The sequence below is a fragment of the Ceratocystis lukuohia genome (genome assembly GCF_044167205.1).
Source record: "Ceratocystis lukuohia strain C4212 chromosome Unknown Supercontig8_pilon, whole genome shotgun sequence".
Lineage (NCBI taxonomy): Eukaryota > Fungi > Ascomycota > Sordariomycetes > Microascales > Ceratocystidaceae > Ceratocystis > Ceratocystis lukuohia.
The window spans coordinates 1160987-1176966 of NW_027263527.1; the positions used below are offsets into that span (position 1 = coordinate 1160987).

The 15980-nt window shown below is 47.8% G+C and overlaps 5 protein-coding genes across 5 annotated transcripts; 2 read left to right on the forward strand and 3 right to left on the reverse strand.

Annotated features, from left to right (window-relative positions):
• Window positions 1–1462: 1462 nt before the first annotated feature.
• Window positions 1463–2542, forward strand: HOO65_080291 (TPR domain-containing protein; the record flags this gene model as incomplete). Its single annotated transcript, XM_071001527.1, has 1 exon — window positions 1463–2542. One exon carries the CDS (start codon window positions 1463–1465, stop codon window positions 2540–2542), a length of 1080 nt encoding a protein of 359 aa, XP_070856521.1.
• Window positions 2543–2787: 245 nt separating this feature from the next.
• HOO65_080292 (RWD domain-containingprotein) lies at window positions 2788–3375 on the reverse strand (the record flags this gene model as incomplete). The annotated part of the gene is made up of 1 exon (XM_071001528.1): window positions 2788–3375. The coding sequence occupies one exon, from the start codon at window positions 3373–3375 to the stop codon at window positions 2788–2790; it is 588 nt and encodes a 195-aa protein (XP_070856522.1).
• Window positions 3376–4552: 1177 nt separating this feature from the next.
• On the reverse strand, window positions 4553–5341 carry HOO65_080293 (putative RNA binding protein Pym; the record flags this gene model as incomplete). The annotated part of the gene is made up of 1 exon (XM_071001529.1): window positions 4553–5341. One exon carries the CDS (start codon window positions 5339–5341, stop codon window positions 4553–4555), a length of 789 nt encoding a protein of 262 aa, XP_070856523.1.
• Window positions 5342–9679: 4338 nt separating this feature from the next.
• HOO65_080294 (general amino-acid permease GAP1) lies at window positions 9680–11680 on the reverse strand (the record flags this gene model as incomplete). The annotated part of the gene is made up of 4 exons (XM_071004209.1): window positions 9680–10745; window positions 10802–11011; window positions 11065–11272; window positions 11335–11680. The coding sequence occupies 4 exons, from the start codon at window positions 11678–11680 to the stop codon at window positions 9680–9682; spliced, it is 1830 nt and encodes a 609-aa protein (XP_070856524.1).
• A 3025-nt stretch (window positions 11681–14705) lies between these two features.
• HOO65_080295 (alternative oxidase) lies at window positions 14706–15906 on the forward strand (the record flags this gene model as incomplete). Its single annotated transcript, XM_071004324.1, has 3 exons — window positions 14706–15137; window positions 15227–15689; window positions 15758–15906. 3 exons carry the CDS (start codon window positions 14706–14708, stop codon window positions 15904–15906), a joined length of 1044 nt encoding a protein of 347 aa, XP_070856525.1.
• Between the last annotated feature and the right edge of the window lie 74 nt (window positions 15907–15980).

Genomic DNA, 15980 nt, shown 5'->3' on the forward strand with positions numbered 1-15980 from the left:
ATTGGCCAGACATGATATATTGACGCCCGACTGATAGAGCAGCCGTATTTCTTCTGTCGAGAGAATGTAATGTAACTTCAGGGCGTTGAGGACGCACTCAACACTAGAAAGAGAGACATGGCTGCGAAATTCAGATGTACCTAGCTGATACTCAGGCGTGCAAAGCTTTTTTTGGTAGTTGAAGGCTAAAAACTCTAAGCACGATAGTCGATTAGCAAGCGTTTCTACGGTAGTTGCTGTTTGTATGTCATGCTCAAGGAATTATAAATTCTGTGCGGCATTGTAGTAACCAGGGTTAGTTATTACAATGGTGAGGAATTTTATCAGTAACCTAAGTCAGGGTTACCAGGATTGCTGGCCCTGACCCAGTTCGTCCAAACGCTAGGGTTAGTAGCAGACATCAAGGGTCTTCTTCCAAGGCCCATGTGCTATCTAGAACATGGTAGTGATGGATATATAAACCGGCTGAGATCCGCTCCTCGGACTAGACTTAGATAGATACAGAACATCTTCAATATTCACTTATTCCTTCTTCCTTTTCTTCACAGGATATTTCAGCACGCCCTTCTCATATCTACTGTTAAATTTCTCTCCTATCTAGAGCTGGAGCAACTTCGGGTGAATGGTTGCATGCCAAGAGATAAAGCCTAGATATGTAGATACTACATACATCACAATAGTATACATATGTAAAGCAAAAGTAGCTAGTACACCTGATAATGCTAGACAGCTTAGCAGCGTGGTTGTTCTTAACTGACCAAAAGAGCGGCCCACACAAAGCTGTACGAGTGATGAGAGGGTAGAGCAAATATCAGAAGATAGATTACTGCCCCGTCTAGTAGTAGAGAAAATTTCGCAACCGGCCAGGCTAGCCAGTCACCACTCGAAGCTGGCAGATAGGCGACGATGAGGGTGATGATAAGGAGGGGAATAAGTAGGGTATGATTTAGCAAGATTGGAAGGAGATGGTTAAGACTCTATGCAAAGGTGTCAAGAGAGATATCTCCCCAGCTGCTAGTTTCTTATAATATCAAGTCCAAACCCGTCAAGCCACGCTATCAAAGTCGGAAGAACTCGAAGCAGTTGTTCAGGAAGCAAAGTCACTATTAGGCCTTAAAAGGTTGGCCGACCCATAATTATTTTCTTATCGATAAACAGGGATATTGATTTCGTTCAAGTGGGACGAAAAGAAAAGAAAAAATGACGATCGAATTTCTGCAGAGCAAAGAAGCCACCCCTCGCCCAAGATACAACACCCAAAATCTTGTATAATATACCCAAGACACGACCGCACAAAACTCATATACACTAGCTGCATACATTTGTAGAAGCGCAACAAACCCCCCTCACCCCGAGCCTCCACCCACATCAACCACTCAGAGAAGCCCCTCCTCAACCCCTCCACATGGCTCCGACTGCCTCACGGGCAAAGAAAGCGACGAAGAAATCCAAAAAGCCAGCCATGTCGCTCCAAACCCTAATTGAAACGGCCTATGCTAAATTGAAGCTTGGAGACATCGAAGAGGCTGAACAGACCGTCTCCTCGGCCCTCCAACTTGCCAAGGGCAACCCCGACTCTGAACTGTTGTGTCTCAACCTGATGGGCCAGATCTGTATTGAGGCCGGCGAGCCCGACAGAGCACGGGAATACTTCATGCAGGCCGTATCTCTGGATCCAGAAGGCGACAAGCCAGAAGCTACCGGTGGCGGGCCAGAGAAGTTCTCATGGCTGGCACAGCTGAGCGAGATTGGCGGCAAGGACTCTGTGCAGTGGTATGAGAGAGCAGCACGTGCGCTACGCGCCCAAATCCAAGCCCTTAGCGACAAGGTCTCGACATCAGCAGCACCACTAAACACCGAAAGTGAAGTTGCTGTGCTAGAGAAACAGCGGGCCCTAGCCACAGTGCTGTGCTCTGTGGTCGAAGTGTACATGACGGACCTATCGTGGGAGGCGGACGCAGAGCAGCGGTGCGAGGCCCTGATTACTGAGGCATCTCTTACGTGCCCAAACTCGCCCGAAATGTGGCAGACGGTGGCCAATGTGCGGATATCACAGGAACGTGACGATGACGCACGTGCCGCGCTAAAACGAAGCTTGGAGTTGTGGGCCGAATTGCCGTCCAACGACCCGGCAGTGCCTGAATTCGCCGAACGTATCAGCCTGGCTAAACTGCTGCTCGAGGTCACGTTGATGGATGAGGCACGCTTTGTGCTCGACCGGCTTGTCAAGGACGATGACCACAGTATTGAGGCGTGGTATCTAGGGGGCTGGCACCGTTTCTTGGTTGGCGAGGTAGCAGCAGGGGAAGGTCGTAGTGAGGAACATGTCTCCATGTGGCAAGCTGCAAGACGGCGGCTGAGCCAATGCCTGCACCTGTACCAGACATTGGATTATGAAGATGAGCGGTTGCATGACCATGCCGTAGAATTGTTAGGCCAGATCCAGGAGAAGTTGGGTGAGCCTACGACTGATGATGACGAGACTGATGTGGAGGGTGTCGATGAAGAGGACGATGGTGAAGACGAAGAGATGGAGGGGTAGAAATGATATTAAAAGGGCCTTGGATATTGCGAAGCGGATCGAAAATGGTTAGATAAAACTGGGTTTTCTGGGTACTGAATGTGATTTAAGGGCTCTTTGTCCGTTGATTTTTCTTGCTGTGTATTATATGCATGCGTATACATGGCGTCTAGGGTTCTACCTAACAAGCCTGACATTGATAGTAAAGTTGCTTACATATAAATTCCCTTCTCTTTTTAACCTGTCTATCGCTTCTTGCTATTTTCTCACGCTGCCACTTGCATCTTCGCCATCTTGTCGACTGGCGCGTCGTCGTCGTCGCCTTCCTCGTCACCCTTCCCTGCCATGCCGCTCTCCCACAGCTGCTTGCCTGTTAACTTCTTCTCCTCCTTGACTTTGAGCTTCTTCATCTCAGCCAGGCGCTCCTCCTCGGCCCTCTCTTTAGCCTCGGCCATTTCATGGCGGAAGGCCTCACGCCATCTAGTAAACGACTCTGGCGTCACAGGCTCGCCCTGGAACTTTTTGTTTTCCTCGCGCTCAGCTTCCAGCGCAAGCTCCTCTTGCGCCTTGTCTGCTGCTTCTTTTCGCTCAGCTGCGATCTGCTCGGCCATTTCCCGCACCCATGATACTAGGGTGAATATCATGGGCATGCCCAAGTTCTCCTGCACCACTTCCTTCATCCCTTCCATTAGCTGGTCGCGATCATCAGCCACAGAAAGGTACTTGTGCGCAGACACGCCGGGCACCGTTAAAATGTCTAGAAAAGGCTCAACGTCGGGGTATTCTTCGGGGTAGCGCACGTTGAGGAATAGAGATGTAGTGGGCTCGCTATCTTCGCTATCCTCGGCAGGCATGTCCAGCGACACCAGCACTCGGTACTCGGTTTCCGATACAACTACAAACACTAATGTTAGTCGCAATATGCGGGCTAAAGCTATGGAGCTGGTCCCTACATGCCTGTGATTTCCTCGGGGAAGATGGAGTTGAGCACTTCACGCTCCTCGTCTTGCTCCTCAATACCCATGATAGCAGCCGGTTATTCTTGTAGATGGCTAGTTAAAGGCCCACGTATAAGAGAGTATAAATGTATATCAAAAAGCAAAGTCTAATAAGGCCGGGTGTCTTTATTAGTTGACAATCGCAATTTTCCCTGTCGATTTTGCTCAAGATAGCAAGGCTGCGTGCGTGTGGTGGTGTGGGATTTATTTTCCTACCTTGCCCCGCCAAACACAATGACGAATTATGACAGGCTCCTGTTTTAGCGAGTCAGCGCCTGAAGCAAGCCCTGCTATAGCTCAAAACAGGACGTTAGAGGGGGCTTGGCCATCCTAAGCCTTAGCGCTTCTTAGGGTACTTCCACTTTTTTGCAGGCATGTTAGAGTAGTGGGGTAGTGCCGATAGACGACAGTCCAGGCTTTTAAAGCTTAGGGTGATATCATATCATCCAGGTTTATTATTCGCGGTCACCTTAATTGAACTTGAGTGCAAGTTTGTATGACAGAGTTTCAAGATTGTAGTGGCCAAGCGCCAGCAGATCCTATGCTAGGTATATTGCAATTTTAAGCCAATCCACTGCCTTGAACCTGCCCACGCTCTATGGTACATGTGTAGTCGATCTATCTTGTGTCGGCTAGACTCACCCGACAAGTCTCTTTACATCTTAAGTAGGTTGTAGAGGTGTGCTAGTTGTTGCAATTATGGCCCTCGCGACACCACAGCATATTCTGCTATGGATGTAGTACATATATTCCGTAGTAGCCATCTATAGAATGCAGTAGCAAATCATAGAGATTAGAGACTAAAGCTCTGCTTGTCTAGCCTTGGTCAGAGGCCGTACACGCAAAGCCACTGTGTCTCAGACAGGTTGCATTGTACCTCAATGGTTCTCGCGACCCTTCAAGCGGCATCCATGTGGCTTTAGCTTTGTCTTAAAGACATGAAAGCCGGAGTAGCCTCTAACAAGCCTATCCCTTCAAAGCTCCGTCACGACTTTTTCTAGAAGGTTCGTTCGATACCCCCACAGCTAGTAGTTCAAACGTCCTTTCCTTCCTTTGTAACAACACCCCCCTTGTCATCGTCACAGCTAAGGCCCAAAGCCTTGAGTTCAAGAACAAGCTCATCAATCTTCCCAATCTTAGCGAGCTGTTCAGGCAGTAGCGTTTTTCCATCGCTCTCCTTTTCTTGGAGGTCACGGGCCTGCTTGAGCTTCTTCTTCAGCCCACGAGCCTTCTTCTCACGATCGACTTCTACCTCGATTGTGGGGGCTTCAGGTTCAGTCGAGGGAACGTTCTCGTCTTCTATCGACTTGCTTTCCTTTTCTACTGGCACAGGCAAAGCAACGTTTTCAAGGGACTCGCTTGGCGTAGCAGTTTTTTGCGAGGAATCGTCTCGTCTCCAGGACATCTTAAGGTAGGCTGGAGACTTGGGAATGGCTGATTGATTGCTGTAGGACCGGGTCGGCGTAGACGGAGTAGAGGATATAGGGGTTCTAACGGAGGGCGAAGCACGTGCAGAAGCAGCTGAGGAAGAAGGCGTTCTAGGCGGTGTATTGTTTATCTCGGAAGCAATTCTTGAAGGTGGTGTCGGCCGATCCGTGTACTCGGCACCAGGTGGTCCGCGGGCATGGTGCTGAGCACGACCCTGGGCAGCACGGGGACGGAAACGCTCTATGTCTTCGGCGGGACGGAAGCCAGGACGGATACGAATGGCTTTGCGCGTGGTGCCGTCAGGGCGGATCGATTCGGGAATCACGCGGTTGCCACCATCATCGACAACAATGCCGGCAATTGTAGGAGTCGTAGGTGGCTGTGTAGGGGACATTCTAGAAAGCCAAGGCCACAGATATCGGCGTAGGTCCCAGCGGAATGGATAGTCGAGATATGATCTGCGGGTGGATGGGATCCCAGGATAAACGATGAGAGCTACAGCCGAAACAAGCCTCTAGTTGCAAAACAGACAGGTTATATGAGTTTAAATAAACGAAAGTGCGGGGCAAGAAAAGAGACCCGAAAGGCAACGGGAGTAAATTAGAGGCCAAAAAGGTAGATTCCGTATTTGAAGATGAAGTTGAAATCTCAAGTCTTAACTAGAAAAATCGAAGAGAACCTTAGTAACGACTCCATTTATTTTTAGATCAGTCGCTCATTTAACCCTTAACCCTAACTAGTATACAGCTTTCACCTCTATACTGAAGCCCAGCTCTAAGCCAGCCACGAGGTGTCCAATGTTGAATCGTTTCTGTGTGGAATGTGACAAAGATTAGTTAGTTTAGAGTAAGGCCACACTGCGGGAATCACACCTTCACTTGGGTTTGATGTGCGGGGAATAGGCACACTGCTACCATTAACAGTGGCTACAACGGTTACACTTGACAGTCAATGGTGATAGAAACCTGCAAGTACAAGCGATACGAAAACCTGATGGGTAGACAATTGCGCAAATATTCTATCGATTGGCCTATCCATGTAATAGTACAGCGTTCTTGACAGGTTGTAAGAAAGGCCCTGCCCCTACTATTACTTACCTAGGCTTTAATGTTCAAACTATTTAAACTGTATTTTACTTTGTCTTTGTCTCTGCCTTTTATGACACTTAATAGGAACCTTCTAATCCAAGTGGCATGGTATATGAAAGTTAGATATTGCTATAGGTAGCTTAAATACGTAAATGGCCAAGCCACAGTCACGGTATTTATTCCTAGTATTAAGAGCAGCTCTATGGGAGTGATCCTTAACCACCATCTTCATCTAATAAGTGATTATACGGACTTTGGCTATGGTAGGGTAGTCCTATTGTATGATATCTTGAGCCTATTGAACGTCTAGCAGGAGGCTCAGCTTCTGATATACACCCATCTTGGAAAGTTCACTTGGCTGTCTTTGTGCCTTTAATAGCTCGCGATTTGCCGCGGTACTCTTTTACTGCATGGCCCTTTTACAATCTGTCTGGCCTTCCATCCGGCTAGGGTTATAAACTTCTATACTGACGCAATTTTTACAGACTGTTCTGTCCTTGGCCTATTTTCTCTTATCTTTTAGTCATCTTCTTTGATTTCCAGAACCAGTGAGCGCTTTTACAGTATTTATGCGTTACACTTAAGTGATCTCAGCTATTTAGTCTATGGGAGAGATCTTTGTCCGTTCGTTACCAATTTGATCTTGATCTAGCATAGTATTGCTAACTACTACACGTAGGGCAAAACAACGAATGAAAGATAAGAATGGAACACTTTAGGCATACTAGACAAAAACTCGTAGTCTTTCCGATGTATACTGTCCTGTGGACTCTACCTTCTAACCATAGCTTACTAGTTTTGGTAGTAGAGACAGCCCAAGGCCACCTATCTCCGCGCACATGACATCTATGTATTCCCGACAGTAACTGGAACACCTACCCTGACATCTATAAACGCTCTTGGAACAGAAAATATCCATACTGGCAAGTTACGAAGTCTGTCAAGCTCCTTAAGTATATGCTGATACAAGAGGAGAATGCTTTAATAGTTGGTATGGCTTCATATCTCCCTTGAAGGCAATGCTTGGTAGTCTGAGCAAGATGGAACAGCCAAGAAGCCAATTTCACTATTTGAGGAGACTTTCGAAAAACAGGCCACATCTATGTTAGATGGTACCAGCTATATTTGTCATGTCTGTGTGCATTCGCAGTAGTAGGTCCTGACAACGGTCAATCAAATGAAGGAATCTCACTGCTCAGAGATGTAACGGAGGCGGCAAAGAGCTGCAAAAGCTGGCAGTCCCCATTTCCTGACTTGCCAGCATGAACACCTGAATATGTTGGCAATAGGCTGGTTGAAGAGATCATTTTACTACTTGCGAAGGGAGTAAGGATGCGAAAGACATCCCCAAACGTTCATCACTACTCACTGCCAAATTCTCGGCACAGACTTACAAAAGTGTATCTCAATGGTAACAAAGTGGAAATGCTGATTTTATTGCTTGAGCATGTAGACATAGCATATCCCTGGCCCCTAATGGTTCTATACCTCTGGTATTTCAGCAAAAGCCCATAGTAGGTTGTACTAGCAATGGAAAGGCCAACAAGTTAATTATGGTTCCAAGATGTAAAATCAAAACTCAGAATGAGAGCCCTGATAGCTAACGGCTCTCCAGTTCCGGGATTCCGACGCCACCTAGCGAGAGGACGCCATAGTCACCTAGGCTTAAGCCTCGATTGGACTTGATCAACACACTGGCCAACTTTAGAGGGCTTTATTATTATAGACCTATTCATACCAGCTACAGCCAGGGAAAATACTCGAAAATGGCTATGCCAGATACAGTGATAATCTTTTTGGCTATGCCGAAGCTGTGGTGTTTGTTATTGCGGTCCATATCCTAGGATAGAATAGAAAACAGTCAAGGGGGACAGAGACACGGCGGACAGAGAAATATACTTCACCACCTAGTCCTTCCATAGCCTCCTAGTCACGCTCCTTTTACTCGCCATCTCACAATAAAGACCCTTAACGCTTGACAGCATTGCGCCATAGACCGTGACGGTTTTACTAGGATGGTTGTTTTTCTATTCCTACAACATTAATTCGCCGGGACACTCTTTCATGCATTTCAAAAATCGGCGATATGTTTTTGCAACTGATGCCTATTATCAATAAGGACGCCGGGCGTAGCCCGTATCTTCTAGACATGTGTCGTTGCCCTTTCTTGTTGACTTGACGGCCCCACATCTTATTACCAGGCAAATGCGGGGCCATGGAGCATAGTATCAGGACGTCATTTATGAACATGAAAACAAGCAATCGGTTGTCAAGCTTTGGATATCATTGACACTAGCCGCCTGACGCCTACTTCAACGACCAAAATTTTGAGAAGATCAGTCTTATAGTAGACTTCAACAGGGCCTCTAAGGCCTAGGGCCTCTCACTAATAATCAACTATCCGAGGTAGTTGCCAAGTATTCTAAGTTGAAAATAGACTCACCGTGGGACCGATAAAAAAAGCCCAGAAAAGCGGGCCTCACTATAAGATAGGCACTACTCAACAGAGAGTCTTACTTCGGTCTCCTGAGCCATGATATCTGCTATTTGGCGGCCCATTTTTTGAGTTAGTGATAGTTTTGCGACTTCACTTAATGTTTGTGATCTTGTCTTAATGAAGCCCTCTTTTTTAGTTCAACAATATCCTGATAAGTGATGGCAGCTTGATCCCAGCTGTCAGCATGATACGCTTTTCCAAGTGCACTATAGAGACCTAAAGAACGTGAGCAACATCAGTCAGAAGATATAGAGTGAATGTTTCAAATATGCCAAGACGGGGAAACCATCATTTTGTCACGTCGGGCCTAAAAAGGTCTCTCATCTGGCTTATCTTGATCTTCGAGAATCATTAGTGCAGACTTGATGCCTAACCGCTGCAACCATTACAGTTTCTGAATGGGAATGCAGCTTACAGGTAAGCATTTACCCATTGGTCCAGATTCCTTTCCATTATCTACGGATATTACTCGCAGCGCTACGACTGTGACCGGAGGCTTTGAAGGCTGCTGACTAGGAACTACCTAGTTGTACGCATACTTACTGTGCTACGTACACTTACATCTAGGCACAGTAAAACCCGCCCATTCAATCTCAGCATCAAAGCGATATACCCCAACTAGGATGGCACCATCATAGAAGCCTAATCATTCAGCTCAGTCAAGTATGCATTAGTCATAGGACCTTTCCCGTAGTCTTTTTTGGAAGGGATGGGGGGCGTATTATTACACATCTCCAGGTCCCACGCAAAGACAAAACAAATAATCGAAAAACTACATGGCTTATCTTTAGTTTCATGCCAGATACTATGTTGAAAAGACTAACCACGGCAACCGTCCACTGAATCTCAAGCAAGAAATCTTATCTAGGAACAGTACCTGCACCACCAGCTAACAGATATCTATGATCCTTCTAGCCAGCAGCGTCATATTTCTCTTATCGCTTCTTTTAGGGCGTGTAAATTTGATGTCGTAGACGTATATCACATGTGAGCCCTGCAGGCAACTTCTAAATGACTACGCATAATATTATTACCCAAGAAAACACCTAAAACACCTTGCCTAACCCATTTATACCTAGCTTAACACCACTCATATATCCTCCCAATGCTCTAACGAAAACTCTGTAACGATTTAGTTTCCCCCTCTTTAGCAAAGAAACTTGTATATCCGCTTCCACTTCGGCCATGACCGCCGTTGTGTGTGCTCCTGTGCAATCAGGAGAGGCAAGTTAAAGTCACGACGACCCGTATCCACGTTGATATCGGACTCGGAAATAAACGACGTCCGGTACCACAATTTGTGACCAACATAAAAGACCAGCACAATAGGCACAGCAAGATATGCCAGGAAGAAGTTGCGTGCGAGCTGCGTCGCTGTCATCGTTTGGTATCCAATCGGCCATGCCCCAACCCAAAACTGGGCCCCCAAGACAAAGCAATTAAGTCCAAAGCCAACATATGAACCAAAGATACCAACCTGCGATTGGAAGGCAAGTTCTGAAACAGCCCGGCCATTGGCAGCCCAGGCGCGGCGAAAGCGAATATGCGCAAGACAGATAGAGCCCCAGGTGAAAACAGACGACAAGCCTGACGCCGCTAGTAGCCAGTCGAGTACGACCGACTGCTGGGCGATGTCGGCCAGATAAGCCACCATTCCGATGAACCCGGCTACCAGAATAGCAACGAGCGGGCGACCCTTACGATCAATATAGGATAGAATCTTGGGCGCTTGGTTTTGGTCTGCCAATGCTGCAAGGGTACGAGAAGATCCAAAGACGGCAGAGTTGCCAACTGACAGCACCGAAACAAGGATAACGGCGTTCATAACGGATGGCAAGACTTCAATTTTCGCATGCTCAATCGCAATGACAAAGGGGGACGCGTGGGCGCTGACGCCCGTACGGGTATAGTCTGTGAGTCGCTCTTCAGTGTAAGGCACCAAGAGGCCAATGAGCAACAGGGCGGTGATGTAGAAAATGCTAATGCGCCAAAACACTTGCTTGATCGCCGTGGGCAAAGACTTCCTTGGGTTAGCTGTCTCAGCAGCCGCTAAACCAACAAGCTCAGTACCGGCAAAGGAGAAGGCTGCTATGACAAATACACTGCAAAGACCCTTGAAGCCGTTGTTAAAGGCCCCTGGGTCAACCCAGTACTTGCCGCCAATATACCCAGTTCCAGGGTAGCCGCCACAATTCAAGACAATGCCTAGCAGACTTGCCAATTAGTTAGTAGGGCTTAGCGCAGCCAGATATCAGGAGGAGCTACTCACATAAAGCCAAGAACAGCTATGATTTTGATGATGGCAAACGTGAACTCAGCTTCACCATAGCCCTTAACGCCAAAGAGATTGGTGACCATAATAAACACTAAAAATAGAGTGACAAACGGGGCTCGCGGCATATCCTGATCCCAGTAGTTCAAGACTATAGAAGCCGCGATGACTTCAAGCGGCAATACTACAACCCATTGGAAGGCATAACTAAGAAACATGTTAGTACGATAAACTGCACAATGTTGGAGATTGTGACGTACTTCCAGCCCATGGCAAATCCCCAAGAGGGGTCGAGAAACCTAGTTGAATAAGAAGCGAAGGAGCCAGCAACAGGGAAGGCTACAGCAAGTTCGCCCAAGGCCTGGCACGTGCAATACAGCATAAAGCCAATGACAGTGAAGGCAATCAGCACCGAAGCAGGACCTCCAGCTTGTAAAGCCTTTCCAGATGCAACGAAAAGACCAGTTCCTATTATTGTATGCGAGTTAGCCAGGGCTAGAGAGACTAAGGGTTCAAGGCCATCAAAGTACCTATAGAGCCACCGATAGCAATCATTTGCAAATGGCGGCCCTTGAGTTTGCGGGCTAAAGCAGAATGTGACGTCTGCAAAATGCTCATCTCAATGTCGTAGTAGTGGCCGCCATTTGCCAATGTTGCCGCCCGAATTTGGGCCTCTTCCTTTGGATCTCTGGGGGTGATGCGCAGAGTAGGATCGCGCTTGAAGCTGTCGATGAAGCTAGATAGGAATGGCTCTTTCGGCTTAACATCGTACATGGGCTCGCGCAGGGTAAAGCTGGTGTCTAGAGCCCATAATTCGTTGCCAAGCTTGAGCTCGTTGAGCTCGATATCCCGTTTTGAACGTCGTAGATGTCTCATGTCGGCAGTAAGACTGAAGAAAGTGGAACGATTCAGAAAGGAGGAAGGAGGGTAGGGTGTCTTTGCAATCGGCTATCGTTGATACGCAAAAAGGCGAAGATGATGCAACCTGAGGTACTACTTATTTGCTAAAAGATAAGGGAAATCGAGCAGTAGAATAGGTTCTGCAAGGAGCCCATAAAGTTGTAGGTAAGAATACTATAAATCTATGTTGTGCAACGTCGTCAAGATGTAGTAGCGTGCATGTATATCGTCACTATCGGCAGTTTGGTTTTCTCAAGGGATATCCGCCGAGGTCAATCTTTTTCTTTTCAGGTGCGCGTATTCGAGGGCATCGTAGTCTGGCTTTCTCTCTGAAGCGACAAATCGGAGGGGAAGAGAGGAGGCCGACAGACACGACGAAAGAAGAAGCAAGTTCGTTTTTGCGAATTCAATCAGATTCGACTCAGCCTAGCATTAAACGCGATCCATGTCCCCACAAGATGTATAGTCAGACCAACCGCAAGTGATAGAGAAGCCTGTCGGACGATTAGAGTCTTGGTGTTGCTGCTGTCCGCGGGTTGATGAGAAAAATATGAATCTTCGACCAAAAGACGAGATAGGCGGCGCGCAAGATCGCAGTACGTCGAAAAACAGCGAGAGAAAAGGAAAACTGCTGTGCACCGATAAAAGTGGACGTAGCCTCACCAAATAAATTCGCTAGGAGAAAAAGAAAAAGAATATGACCCAAGCTTTACTAAAAAGCCAGCAAACGCCAGTCGTCTTGAGCCATTAAGCAGGCTTCTGTCTTTGGTGCTATGCCTCAAATAGCGTCTTTCAGTTTCAACAGAGGAGCCAAGGCATGCAAGTGGCCCGGGCTGCGAGGCAATGGATGGCCAAGATGGCACTCTAAATAAAGACATGTCGCGATGCCCTTATTGGGGCTGTCTATGGGAAGAGGATGGAAGAAGAAGCAGAATAGCTGCTGTCATGATGAGGAGCACATATGTTTTCAAGCTTGTAAAGTGACAAAGAAGGGCAATAAAGATGGAAAGAACAAAGGAAAAAAAAAGTGAAAAAAAGCGGGAAAAAAACCAACCGCGAAAATTTCTCACCATCCACGTCAAACGGGCCAGTATAGCATTAGGAAGCCTTCAAGCCCTGCCTAGACTCTCAGTCTCTCGTTTTCGCTTTCCTTTACTCTTCAGCTCCCGCTTGAAGGCTTTCTCTCGCCTGCCTCAATATCTCGTTGTTCCCGTCGCGATCGATCAAATGACCACCAAGCCGCCATCGTCATTTTCTACCTGTGGCAACAGGCTTAGGCTCACCCCTGCACCCTGTCTGTCTTGGTTCTTTTTTTGTCTTCGTCCAATCCATCGTTCCTTTTGCAGCTATCCCCATGGCATGTCACAGCCCAGCTAATCGCGATAGGCTACTTTACCGGGACAGAAGATTCGTCCATAGTTCCACGACAAGTCCGAACCCGAATGGCAATAATACTACGTTCAGGGGGCCCCCTCTGCCAGCAAGCAATTCTGGTTACTAACCGTCTTGCTCCTCCGATCGTCCACCGCCTTTTCCTCTAGCTTTGTAATATAGACTTGGCCGGGCGCGGACGCTCTTCTTGTTGTCGTCGTCGCCCCTCTCCAATGCTAAGAGTTGGCCCGAGTTTCTGAGGACTTCCCAGCTCTGAGCCTCATATTTGCCCAAGGCAGTCATCCCGTCCCTCCAGAAAGGGAGACAGGCCTTGTCATCTTGTGAGACAGACTACATTGCCCTTTGGCTCTTCACGGAAAAAGGATCCGGCACCCCCTTCTAGAAATCTCTTAACGCGGTCATGCACATAATACAGACGAAGCTAGCCAGGGGGGTCTATTGTTTTTAGGCATTTCGCCCCACGTAGCCGTAACGCTCCGGATATAACGACTCATTGTTTCCTGTCTCCAGGCGAAGCTACAAAACCCCGGCTGCATCCCGATCTCGCGCTTGTGAGACTCGTCGCCGACCAGGGAGCCTGTGGCTAACGAAAAAGTCCCGGAAACAATGAATACTGCCTTTGACAAACAGTGCAGCTTGTCGATTTGCACCCCGCTGAAACTTGGCCTGCGTTTCCCTAGTGCTAGGCAGGCTTGCTTTCTGCTCCATAACTATCCTGCTCTCTTTCCGAGAGTACCCGATATAGGCTTATAACACAAAGTCGCCAATAACCATGTTAGTTGTGGTACATCTTAGCCAAAAACGGAAACATATACGCTGCGAGCACATTTGAAAACAAAATTCTACAAGGCCATATAAATTATTTGGTTGTATCATTCAACGTCTACCTACTGGTCTACGTAAATTCAAGAAGAAGAAAAAACTGCAGGAAGCAACTTGGGAAAGTAGCAAATGCTAACCCAGTCAACTACAGTCATCGGCGTGTCTGCTCGCTGCCACAACTTGTACCAAGTGCGAGAAAGCAAAACGAAAGTCTCAGTCCGCATTAGCCTGGCGATGATGGACCGGGATTTTCACAAAAGGGGCATGTGACCAAAAATGCGACCAACCATTGCAGAGCCTCCTTTTTAGATGCACTACCATTATCTTGTCTAGCCTCTCCCATCTACCCATAACTCCTATTATTTGTTTTCGCTACTGGCTTAAAACTTTTCAGTCCAGATGACTACATGCGTGTCCTGAGGCCAAAACGGGGAGGGGTGGGCTATCGTTGTCCCTAGCAAGCAACAGCTCCTTGCTATGGATGGTGACTGATAATTCCAATTTTATGACATTTGCCTCAGGCCCTCAAGATAGAGCCCGCAGTATGCTCGCCGTCCTCCTTATTGAGGAAAAAAAGGAAGTAGTGAAACTTCTGTTCCGGTTCTTAGCGTATGCGTGTCTTTGTTTTTGTAATCAAATATATAACCACCTAAGTTTCCGTTGGGAGCCCATACCTGAACTCAAGTCCTCATACACATCGCCGCCCACTCCCACCATACACATATCGCTTTAGTCATCATACACTCTTAGGCTTCATAGCTATTCAACAAAGTACCCTACATCCATCATGTCTTACAGCAAACTAGGGGGACGCTTCTGCTCTGTCCATGTTAAGCAAAGCCTCCCTCGTCGTTTAACATCCAACAGCTACTACACAAAGCTTGCTAGCCCATACGCTTGCCAGAGCAGCCTTCGGCGAGGCTTTGCCTGTACGGCCGCCAGCCACATGCGTGACTTCTTCCCTGCCCAAGAAACAAAGGCCATCCGCACAACACCGCCAGCTTGGCCCCATCATGGCTATACCTATGACGAAATGCTCAAGGTTGTTCCAGGACACCGTAAGCCTCGCACCGCTGGCGATTGGGCAGCATGGAAATTTGTTCGTCTCTGCCGGTGGGGAATGGACTTCGTCACAGGCATGAGCAAGGCCCAAAAAGCCCAAGCCAATGTGCCAGCAGGACAGGTAGTCACTGTGAAGCCACTGACGGAGGCTCAGTGGGTAAGTAACACCCTCCTACTGCCATCCTCAGTACCAAATGTCGTAGTCTGCTTCTAACATTCGTCTTTCTCGTCCCCCTTCTCTTCTAGCTTATTCGCTTCATTTTCCTCGAAAGCATTGCCGGAGTTCCAGGCATGGTGGCCGGCATGCTCCGCCACCTTGGATCTATCCGCCGTTTGCGCCGCGACAACGGTTGGATCGAGACCTTGCTTGAGGAAAGCTACAACGAGCGTATGCATCTGCTTACGTTCCTCAAGATGTGCGAGCCCGGCCGCTTCATGAAACTCATGATTATTGCTGCCCAGGGCGTCTTCTTCAACGGCATGTTTTTGCTGTACCTCATGTCCCCGCGCATCTGCCACCGCTTCGTTGGCTATCTGGAGGAAGAAGCCGTTCACACCTATTCCTGGTGTATTCAGGAGATTGAGGCAGGACATTTGCCAAAGTGGACAAACGAAAACTTCCGCATTCCAGATATTGCCGTGTCGTACTGGAACATCCCGGAGGGCCACCGCACCATGAAAGATCTGATTTACTACATCCGCGCTGATGGTAAGTGCCTTTTTTTCCTTTCCTTGCTTGTGGCATACGAGCAGTCCGCTAACCTTTTGTGCCTACAGAGGCTACTCATCGTGGTGTCAACCATACTCTAGGAAATCTAGAGCAGAACACTGACCCGAATCCGTTTGCCAGTGTCTACAAGAATGTTCACAACAAGCCCAACCCGACCCTCAAGCCCAGCGGCTATGAGCGCAACGACGTTATATAAATGGCGTGAGGCTGCGTGTGTTTTATTGTTATGATGGTGCACTACAAAGTCGTAGTGAAAACCCCTTTGGTAGG